This window comes from Alosa sapidissima, chromosome 8 (assembly GCF_018492685.1).
Source record: "Alosa sapidissima isolate fAloSap1 chromosome 8, fAloSap1.pri, whole genome shotgun sequence".
Taxonomy (NCBI): Eukaryota; Metazoa; Chordata; class Actinopteri; order Clupeiformes; family Clupeidae; genus Alosa; species Alosa sapidissima.
In genome coordinates this window covers 9,204,831-9,216,935 of record NC_055964.1, presented here as the reverse complement: position 1 = coordinate 9,216,935, position 12,105 = coordinate 9,204,831, and the positions used below count along the sequence as shown (strand labels likewise).

At 39.6% G+C, this 12,105-nt stretch overlaps 1 protein-coding gene across 9 annotated transcripts in view; it reads right to left on the bottom strand.

Moving 5' to 3' along the window:
- The window catches only part of LOC121714864 (NXPE family member 3-like), a 91,186-nt gene that overhangs the window by 45,279 nt on the left and 33,802 nt on the right, over window positions 1–12,105 (bottom strand). For 2 of the 9 annotated variants that reach the window (XM_042100008.1, XM_042100015.1), the window contains exons 1-4: window positions 2,648–2,975; window positions 1,476–1,532; window positions 761–820; window positions 404–455 (exon numbers count right to left, since the gene is read on the bottom strand). The exons of 1 other annotated variant lie outside the window; for it this stretch is intronic. Coding sequence is in view for 3 of the 8 variants with exons in the window: in XM_042100005.1 (XP_041955939.1) it covers window positions 761–820; window positions 1,476–1,529 (114 nt within the window). In the remaining 5 variants the exon portion in view is untranslated. 6 more of the 9 variants (XM_042100013.1, XM_042100007.1, XM_042100005.1 and 3 more) reach the window with 6 other exon arrangements.

Here is a 12,105-nt window from a genome sequence, read left to right as displayed (position 1 = left end):
TATGAATGAGGGCAGCCTTTTTGGACTCTGCACAGCCTAGCCTATGAGAGAGAGAGAGAGAGAGAGAGAGAGAGAGAGAGAGAGACTTTTCTTCCTACCCAAAATTAAAACCGAAACAGGCAGCCAGCTACTCTAGTGACTACCAAGTGGAATCTCTATCAGCCTAATAGTAGAAACATTGTCTTTAATATAAAGATACCTGCTAGCTAGCCACCATGCTCTCGGGTCAAACTAACTTGACTGTATGTAGTTTTAGACTAAGACAGCTAGTTTGATTGCAGGAGAACAGACTAGACTGTACAGGTAATGTAACCGAAATGAGTGTCTGTGAGTGACACAGCTTTAATTGCTTACAAAGTTGCTTTACAGACTCTGTTCTGTGTCTGCGTGTTAATTAACTTACATTCAGGAGAGCTCATCACTGGGTGTCTCTTGTTGCCAATCATCTTGTGCCACTAGGAAATACAGAAAAAGGGCCCGTTACACAAATAACAGCATCACCCAGGTCCAACTAACAGAGCTAAACGAGTGACCCCACACCTGTGGTTCTCAAACTTTTTCTGTAATTTTTGTCATTCTCCATTTTGAATAGGACTGTGCTGTGTATTTTGTGTGTGTGTGCCTGTGTCAGTGTGTTCTCCATCTGCATGCTAAATAGCTTACGTTCAGGAGAGCCCAGCCCTTCATATTTGGCTTCCTTCTGCCAATTAACAGTTGTCACTATGAAATGATAACATACATTACATGTAAAATATCTTACTATCGTTAGTCTTCTGAAGGAGCTCTGGAAGAGGGTGGTGTGGAGGTCGCTGTAACAGTCCTTCGTCATTATCCGGTGTCATTAGAAAATAAAGAAAAACTAAATTATTGGAGTGAACAGTACGTCAAGTTTATCACAATTAGATAAACTAAAGTCAGTGGGCTGAGTAATTGCCACACATGCAACTCATCTTAACCCAGGTCAATATAAGAGGCTAACATTCACATACAGTATGTTAACAATAGGCTATTTACCAGGCCCTGTTTTGTTACAAGTATGTCTAGGTGGGCCATGGGATAGAAAATGTTGAGAACTCCTGGTTTAGACTAAATAATTGTGATTTCAATTTTGACCTAAATTATGGTTATTATTCCATTATTGAGCAGCACAGCAACGAAAACGGCAACAGCACAGCTGAGCTGTACAATACATCCAGTAAAAAACAATTGCTGCTGTTTAACTGTACATGGCTATGAAACAGACACAGATAGTAAATGTAGGGAACAAACAGGGATATATTTGATTAAATAAGGGATTGATGAAGCAGTGGATTTCAGTATGTAAGGAAATGTTTGAATAGTAGGCTAGTTAGATCTATCTGCTCATATATTGTGTTCCTGATGACAAACTTCACATGACTGAAACCAAAGTGAACTTCAGCTAAGAACCAAATTATAGATGCTAGGGTGATGATGGTCAAGGTTTTACTGTGTACCTGTGTTGCAGCTGTAAACTGGGCAGGATCTGGAATATGAGTGGGGCTGAACATTGCCTGTGGAACAGATAATCATGTACGGACCATTAGTTTATAGACAATTTGAGGACCTTCTTATCAATACATTATATGACAAATATGTAGATTGTGATCTAGGCTACTGTGCAATGTGAATGTAGAGGATGTCATAAAAGCAAAATTACGTCCGAAGCGCCACTTCTAAGCTTGCATTGTCGTTTTCAGGTGAAATGGCCTTTTGATGATAGGAGCACTACTACTTTTATACATGATCGCATCAAATCGCTAGCGCTATTTTAAAAACAAACCCTTTCATTTTAGTAAACTATGTGTACACGAACAATGTTCTCAATGCTCGAGTTCATGTGTATAGACACTGATAATACTTCGATCAAAGTTTCAAGTTGTGTTGAGCCTTCTTAGTGTTTTAAAAATACAGATTTTGACACGATCATGTATCAAAATAGTAGTGCATTCAAAAGGCCACCCCACCCGAAAACGACAACTCATAGAAGCTTAAAAATGGACGTAATTATGGTTTTAAACTAAAGTTTGATTCAGGTACATTCCCAAAAACACCCTAGGCTGCATTTTGGCAGAGTTACGCTTGAAGTTCCGCTTTACTGTTTCTGTTCTGTTTAAATTGAACGTAAATGCCAAATATGTAGTCACCTCTAGTCCCTCAGATTCAAAAGAAGTGCCGAACTTCACCTCTGCTATGACTCCCTGCAATGGCCAGCGAAGTGGCAAGCTAACGTTAACGCTAACTAGCTAGCTTCTACCTACCTATCGTTGCCTAACGTTTGCTGAAAACACATCCCGTTAAAGCACTTTCTAACCACAACAGACGTCATAGAATACAGTATCTGATTAAAAACACTTCTACAATGAGTTTACTTATGTGTTATCCTAAGTTAGCCAGTTGGCCTACAGTATGCAAGTTAGCAGCTAACGTTAGCAGCTAACATAACCAAATAGCTTGAAAAATAGCTTGTGTAGCAACGTTAACGTCACCGTTAATGTTAACCTTAATATAACGTTACTATCTTCAAAAAGTTAGCCTACACCGGATTAGTCTATGCATTCTACCAAATATCATATCATATATCATCATATAAATTGTGGCATACGGATTTTACACAAATTCAACATACCTTCGAGCTTTCACTGCCGGCTTGTCGCTTGATGTGGAGGACCAACGGTTGCAATCAAATATTCTAGAACACTGTTCCAGGGGTACAAGACTGTTGTCTTCATGTCTTTGCGATTGTCAATCCAACTGGTAGACTATATTATAATGACCAATGACTGGGTTAAAATTACCCAGGCACTGGGTGCATTACATGATTTTTTGTGCTCTCAGCCACTAACCCAGCACCTGGGTCTTAACAATAACCCAGCATGGGTTATGATAACCCAATAAAAAGTAAAAATGTCATTAACCCAGTGCTTTAGTTAAAATAATAACCCAGCACTTTTAAGAGTGTATGTGACTTTAGTTTAAGGCAGAATTAATCATTTGATAAACAACCATACTCACAAGTTCTGGACAGGCACATGACCCCTTTTTCTACCACACAGGAATTTTTATTGAGTGGAAATTCTATTAACTTTACATGTTGTGTTTCTGACCACAGTCAGAAAGCGTGCTGGACATAACGTTATTCTGTTCCAGGGCCGAAGTTAGTTATTCTGTTCCAGGGCCGAAGTTAAACATCTACAACTCCAGGGTTAGTTCCCTTTTTTCTGTTTGTGGGAGGCAAACGACTTAATAGCGGTTGGGTTTATCACACTTTATATAGGCCTACAATGAACTCACTCTGGTCACAACTTCACATCTGATCGACTTTATCGACATCTCAGATCCAGTGGTGGTTGCTGCTCTTTGGAATTGGAAAATGGTCAATTATTTACTACGGTGCTATTTTGTTCTTTGAAGGCAAAGATTATTCTAAAACCCAGAATAGACCAAACAGTATAGAGTTCTGAGACATGGCAGCTTGGGGGGAGTTTAAATAGGCTAGCCTACTAGAGTTATTTCTCTGTGACTATTCTTTTTCATTTTTAATCTCCCCTGGTAGGCTTTTAGCCAGGCTACACCATTATATAGCGAGCTATCTAACTTAGCCTAAATACACAACTGAAACAAAAGCAAGTCACAAACTCTGTAACATCACATTACGGCTTTATTTACAGTATGCTATTTACAAAGACAAATAGAAACCGACTGTATTGCTCACAAATTATGAGAATTCGAGCTGCAACTTGCCTTGCCTCGACTTCACCTTCCAACACTAAAGTTAACGCATCCCCTGAATTTACTTGAAGATACAAATGATACTTACTAGATAAGAAATAACGATAAGAAATCTCTCTCTCTCTCTACCCCGCACTATTTGATAACACTATACCCCCACTCTGGATGTCACTTCAGCAGAATAACATATTATAAAGCGCTTTGAGTGGCTGGTCCTGGCCAGGGACGGACTGGGACTAAAAAAAGGCCCTGGACTTTCTTCCAAATAGGCCCACTACCATACGCGCACATACAGTACTGTACACCCTTGTCCCTTGCTGTCTCACATACTTTGTGATTCAAAAATGAAATAGGTGGTCACAATGTACAAAAATGCAAATTATTTGCTGCTGGAGAATTTGGGCCCCAAAACATAAAATACTTTTGGGTCTTCAAAATGCTAGGGAGGTTCGGGGGCATGCTCCCTCGTGACGAAAATTTTGAAAAATAACCCCTTAAATGATGACTTCTGGCGAATTTTGTGGAAACTAATTGATAAATTGACTTAAAATACAACCCCTAAACAGAAAAAGTTGGGACGTTGTGTAAAATGCAAATAAAAACAGAATGTCATAATATACTCGTTAAGTCTCGTAAACCCATATTTAGCACCAAAAAGTACATAGTCAAATGTTGAAAATGAAAATTTGGACTATTTCATGGAAAGTATATGTTAATTTTGAATTTGATGCCAGCAACATGTTTTAAAAAAAGTTGGGACGGGAGCATGTTTACCACTGTACTGCTTCACCTCTTCATTTAATCTTCAATTCTGTAAATGTTTAGGAACTGAGGAGACCATTTGCTACAGTTTTGAAAATGAAATGTTGTCCCATTACTCCCTGATATAGGATTTCAGTTGCTCAACAGTGTGGGGTATTCTTAGTCATGCTTTTCATTCCATTATGCACCTAATTTGACAGATCTGGACTGCAGACAGGCCATCTTAGCACCTAGACTCTTCCTCTATGGATAAATACTATTTAAATATGTGCAGAATTCATTTTGCCATTGTTTTCCTGAAATATTCAAGGTCGTCCCTGGAAAAGACATTGCCTGGATGGCAGTATATGTTGCTCAAAACCTGTATACATCATTCAGAATTGATTGTGCTTTGGCAAATGTGCAAGATGCCCATGCTGTAGGCATGAATGCTCCTCCACACCGTCATAGATGTTGGGTTTCGAACTGAGCACTAAAACAAGTTGGATAGGTTGAATAATTGGACAGGCCCTCTCCTCTTTAGCCCAGATGAGTCCATAATTTCCAAAAAGAATGGCAGACTTTGACTGGTCTAACCACAGGACTTTTTCCCATGTTACCTCAGTCCATTTTAAACAAGCTCAGGCCCAGATAAGAGGGTGGTATTTTCTGTATCATGTCTCAATACAATTAGCTGTTTTTGGCTGCAGTTTTTGAATTGAGTATTAAACTGGACACATAGACAATGGTTATCAGAGGTTTTCCTGAGCCCATACAATGACAGGTCTGGTGTTGATACAGTGCCATCTGAGGTCCAAAAGACCACGGCCATCCAATTTGTTTTTCAGCTATTTCCCTTGTTTGCAAGGATTTCTCTGGATTCTCTGAATGTTTTAAGAATTATGTCCTGTAGTAGATGATGAACTCCCTAAATACGTCACAAATTCATGTTGAAAGGCATTAAAAAGGACATTGTATCATCATTTGTGCACACAGGTTTATACAGAGTGATGAATACCCCTACATCTTTACTTCTAAGAGACCCTGCCTCTCTGGGATGCTCTTTTTCATACCCAATCGTGTTGCCAGTTGCCCTAATTCATTGTGAAACATTCTTCCTTTTCTTTCTTTATCATTGCACAACTTTTCCAGCATTTTGTTACCCCCGTTTGAATCATGTTGCTGGTATCAAATTCAAAATGAACATATATTTTCCATAAAATAGTCAAATTTGTCATTTTAAACATTTGATGTTGTCTGTGTCCTTTTTGCAACCAAATATGAGTTTAAGAGATTTGCAGATTATTATTATTCTATCTACTATTTTTATTCACATTTTAAACAACGTCACAACTTTTTCTGTTTTGGGATTGTATATTACATGCATTGAAAGCATAATACGGTCTATAAAAACCTACACAGGTTGTTATATTCAACTAATTTTAAGCAAGTCTATTTGGAGTTTGATCTCATCACAGCTACTACTGTACATCAAGGTAACTTCTTATTCTTCTTCTGTCAGGTTTTATGGCAGTTTACAGGCAAAGTGTATTACCGCCATCTACTGGACTGAGATGCAATCAATTGGATGTTATTTCAAGGAAAATCATAAAAAAAAAAATATTTAAATATTTAAAAAATAAAAAAAAATAAAAAAAACACAAAACAACCAACTAAATCCTATTTGCTAATTGTGTTTCTTTGATAAATGTGATGACAGCACTAGTGATGTTTCCTGATCTAGGCTCACCTAATAAGGTGTCTAAAGAGAAGGCTTTCTTGGCTGCGTTCACTTCCCTCTTTAGCTTTTCTCTTTGTCTGGAGAATCTTAAGCATTTTAAAAGAACATGATCTACATCCTCTCTCATTCCACAAAACTCACATTTTCCAGTTGGATGTTTATTTACAACATGTAAGCTATTATTCAAACCAGTATGGCCTATTCTCATCCTTGTAAACCAAACCTCCTCTTGTCTGTTTGGGTACATAGGTTTGTTATTTAGGATATTCTTTTGTATATTATATAAATGTCTACCTTTCTTCTCCTTATCCCATTCAGCTTGCCATATTAAGTTAACTTTGTGTTTGATGATTACCTTCACTTCTGATCTGCTGAGAGGAATGTTTAACTGAACTTCCTCTTCCTTAGTTGCCTCTTTTGCCAGCTTGTCTGCTTCCTCATTACCACCAACTCCTTTATGAGCAGGTACCCATACAAACTGGATTGATATTCCCTGTTGACTGATTGCAAATATGATATTATTAATTTCATTCAATAAATCCTGTCGGCATGATGATTCTCCATTTTGTATAGATGTGAGAGATGACATTGAATCAGAACAAATAACTGCTTTAGGGGGCCTAGCTACTTCTATCCAATAATAATAGCTGTCATTTCAGCTGCAAATATGGACAGATGGTCTGATGTTCTCTTTTTAATAGAGATTTTGTGATCAGGGATATATGCATGAAAAACACAGACTATATTGGACTAGCTGCAGCATGTGAAGCAAATGAGGATGCACCTTTCTGTGTCTCTGAGGTCGATGTGAGCAATGCCTTTAGGAGGGTAAATTGTAGAAAAGCTACTGGACCGGATGGAATTTCTAACAGGGTTTTGAAATCCTGCGCTGCTCAGTTAGCTCCTGTGTTCACTTATATCTTTAACACATCATTGGCTCAAGAGACAGTTCCTACTTGCCTCAAGCAGTCTGTTATTGTTCCAGTACCGAAAAACAAAAGTCCATCATGTCTGAATGACTACCGCCCAGTAGCCCTGACGTCTACAGTGATGAAGTGTTTTGAGAAGCTTGTGAAAAACATTATCTGCTCATCCCTCCCTGCCTCCTTCGACCCCCTCCAATTTGCTTACAGAGCCAACAGGTCTACAGAGGATGCCATCTCAAACCTCATGCACACCACCTTAACTCACCTGGAGGAGGGTAATGGGAATTATGTGAGGATGCTGTTCATTGACTTTAGTTCAGCATTCAACACGATAGTACCTCTCACCTTGGTCACAAAGATGAAGGCCTTAGGACTGAACACCACCCTGTGTCACTGGATATTTGACTTCCTCACCAACCGTTCACAAGTGGTTAGAGTGGGGGGTCTGACATCTGACTCATTAACCATCAGCACTGGTGCTCCCCAAGGCTGTGTTTTGAGTCCACTGCTGTACAACATCTACACACATGACTGCAAAGCCAACAGTAGTCATACCTCAATCATCAAGTTTGCAGATGACACAGTGATCTTGGGCCTGATTAGTAACAACAATGAACAGTTCTACTTGGATCAGGTTGATGAGGTGGCACAGTGGTGTCAATCTAACAGCGTGACACTGAATATCAATAAAACCAAAGAAATGGTAGTGGATTACAGAAGGCAGCAGCAGAACTACAGTTACACCCCACTAATGATCAGCGGGAAACCTGTAGAGAGAGTCACAAGTTTTAAATACCTTGGTGTCCACATTACTGAAGACTTAACATGGACTGTTAACACTCAATATGTTCTGAAGAAGTCCAGACAACGACTCTACTTCCTTCGTCAGCTAAGGAAATTCAAAGTTTCTACATCCATCATGAAGGCCTTCTACACTTCAGCGGTTGAGAGTGTCCTAACTGGTAGCATCATCACCTGGTATGGGAACTCCACAGTTAGAGATTGTAGTACTCTGCAGAGAGTAGTGCGCTCAGCTGAACGTACTATAAGAACTCAACTCCCTGCTCTACAAGATATCTATTCCAGAAGAGTACTCCTAAGAGCCCAAAAGATTCTGAAGGACTCTTCTCATCCTAACAATGGATTATTCCTACCGCTGAAATCAAGAAGACGCCTATGTAGTCACAAAGCCAGAACTGAGAGACTCAGGAGAAGTTTTTATCCCCAGGCCATCCGAACTCTGAACTCACACTATACTGACTTTGCACACATTCACTCCTCAGCACTCTCAAACATTTCCCAACTCTGAACTCACACTATACTGACTTTGCACTCATTCACTCCTCAGCACTCATGACCCCCCCCCACACACACACACACACACCCACACACACCTACAAGACTTTTAGCACTTTTACATCCCTCTCCCTATGCTACAGACCTTTTATTTATTTTCTTATTTCATCACACGTCAAAACACACACACACACACACACACACACACACACACACACATATCTGACTTTCTCCCACTTTTGCACACTTTTTATTTATTATTTTTGATTTCTCCTCCATCTACCCATGTCCTTGATTGCCTAGCCTTTCTGCCCCCCCCACCCCCCACCCCACCCCCATCCCCAACACACACACTTACATCATCACTGTCATCACTTCACATACATACAGCACACTGCTTGCTACAGTAAGCCTCCTCTACATACTTGCTGCACACTGCCCCCCCCCCACATACACAGCACATTGTCTTCAGGATCTTCTCCAACACACATCCTCTACATACTTACAGCACACTGCCCCCACCTACCCACACACACACACTACACACACACACACACAGTCACTGCTCCACTCCCCTCCCGCCCACACACACATCTTCACTGTCATCACTCACATACATTACATACAGTACTCTGCTTGCAATAGTAAGTCCCTGACCCCCCCCCCAACACACACACTTACATCATCACTGTCATCACTTCACATACATACAGCACACTGCTTGCTACAGTAAGCCTCCTCTACATACTTGCTGCACACTGCCCCCCCACCCCCCCACATACACAGCACATTGTCTTCAGGATCTTCTCCAACACACATCCTCTACATACTTACAGCACACTGCCCCCACCTACCCACACACACACTACACACACACACACAGTCACTGCTCCACTCCCCTCCCGCCCACACACACATCTTCACTGTCATCACTCCATCACTCACATACATTACATACAGTACTCTTCTTGCAATAGTAAGTCCCTGCCCCCCCCTTCATACACAGCACATTATTTCATCAGGAAGCTTCTCCAACACACAACCCCAACATACTTACAGCACACTGCCCCCCCCCCCCCCCAATACACAGCACATTGTCTCATGAGGAAGCTTCTCCAACACACATATTGCACACTGCCCTCTCCCCACATACACAGCACACTATCCCATCTCCCCTGTCATCCCCCCAACACACACACCAAGACCCCTGGCAGTTGGGTTAGCCCCTTGAGCCGTGGATCTGCCCAAGGTTTCTTCCTTGGTAAGGGACTTCCAGTAACTATATGCATGTGACAATAAACTTCCTTGTATCCTTGTATCCTTGTATGCTGCAATACCTGTTTTACCCTCTGAATCTTTAGATGCATCTGTATAGACCTGTGTTGTATCATAATACATACTTTCTAGATATTGCTCTACGTTCTGATACACTCCTCCAGATTTAGCTATCTCTTTGGTTTCCATAATCACCATAGGAGAACAAAACAACCAAGGTGGAGTTCCTACCAGGGGCACAGTCTTACTACAATTGATACCATCTATTTCCAATTGGTTTGCTATTTTATTACCATCCCAGCCAAAGCTACAAATCTGGGATCTACCATATTCCCAACACTCGTTAAGAACTTTCTTAGTGGGGTGTGATACATCATGTTCCTTTAAATTAATCCAGTAAGCCATACTCAACTTAATACGTCTAAGGCTTAAGGGCATTTCTCCTGTTTCTATTTGTAATGCTGGTATTGAAGATGTTCTAAATGCACCACAACATATCCTCAGACTTTTAGCCTGCATTCTATTGATTTCACCAATCAATGTCTTAGATGCTGAACGATACACAATACATCCATAGTCTAACACTGATCTTATCAGTGCAATATAAATTCTTTTAAGGGACATCCCTGACGCTCCCCAGTTGTACCCTGACAAACATTTCAAAACATTAATGCCCTTTTTGCACCTCTCATTTATTTTCTGTATGTGTTCCTTAAATGTTAACTTGACATCAAACCACACTCCCAGGTACCTAATAACGTTAACTTGTTTTAATGATTGATTATATAACTTAAGTTCTAGTGTGGGATTTATTCTTTTCTTTGAAAAACAAATAAATTGAGTCTTCTCTATAGACAAATGAAAACTCACATGCCCATTTTTCTACCTTGTTAATAGCCAGTTGCATTTTGGTTGTAATATTATCAATATTGCGTCCTTTTACCCACAAAGCTCCATCATCCGCATATAATGCTCTATTAATTCTAATGTCGTCTATTGTATTGAAAACATCATTAATCATGATGTTGAACAGCACTGGACTGCATACACTACCCTGAGGTGTTCTGTTTTCTATTGAATAGATGTTAGAAAAATTAACCCCAACTCTCACTTCTATTGTTCTATCCTTTAAAAAGTCTCTAATCCAGTTAAACATCTTACCACTAATACCCATTCTATTCAGCTTAATTAACAGTCCCTCCTTCCATAGCATATCATACGCTTTCTCTATATCAAAGAATGTTGCTAAGACTGATTCTTTACTGACTTGCGCTTTCCTTACTTCATTTTCTAGACATACAACAGGGTCCATCGTAGTACGTCCATTACGGAACCCACTCTGGTGTGGGGAGACAAGTCTTCTAGTGATCATTTTCTCCATAAGCTTACATAAGTTAGATGTTAATGCTATTGGCCTGTAACTTTTAACTTCATTTTAAACTTCACTTTTTACATTACTGATGCATATGTGGTGTTTGATGTTGGCATACATATTTTGACTCATTATGTGATTTTGCTCTTCATTTTGGTTGATAAAATTCAAGATTTATGTGCAAAAAAAAAGCTAATTTGAGTTTTCAGAGCAACATGTTATGCCAATACCTGAATGCAGACCTTATTGATCATTACTATTCTACCTTCCTTACTTTCAATTGCGAGAAATTAATGTTAAATGATGACATACATAGGTCTGCAGTACAAATGTTTTTTTTTTAATTGTAGCTAACGAGTAGGGCTGAAACGATTCATCGAGTTACTCAAATAACTTGATTACAAAAATTACTCGAGGCAAAAACCCTGCCTCGAAGCCTCGTTAAATTCCTATGACGCGCACTATATATTTAGCTGGCGCGATGGCGAAGTCAAGATGTCCATAAATGGCAGAGAATGTCTAAAGTTTTCAAGTAATGTTTTGGGATCATTACATACTCAAAAAGGAAAAGAACAAGCATCTGAACCGAAAACATCCACTCCATGCTGTTTCACCAAGCGTCAATGAAGTAGGCTATCTATCAATCTATCTAGCCTATCTATCTATCTACGTAGCCTATAGCCTACATTGATGTTGGCTGATTTTAATCACATACTGTATTTGTAGCGATGTCGTGATATAATGTTTAGCTTTAATGTTTATAAGTAGTAAACTTATTCACGTTCAATTGCAAGACAGTATTCCTAAAAAAAGAACCCCTTCTTATACACACATGCATGCACCCTCATCTTCTCTCACGCACCACACGCGTGCACGTACACACACACACACACACAGGTTACTAGGTTACCATAGCAAATAAGCTCACCCCAGAAATTATTTTTTAGTAGCCTAATGGTAAAATTATTTATTAGTGGCCTAATGGTAGGCCATTTTTTAGTAGC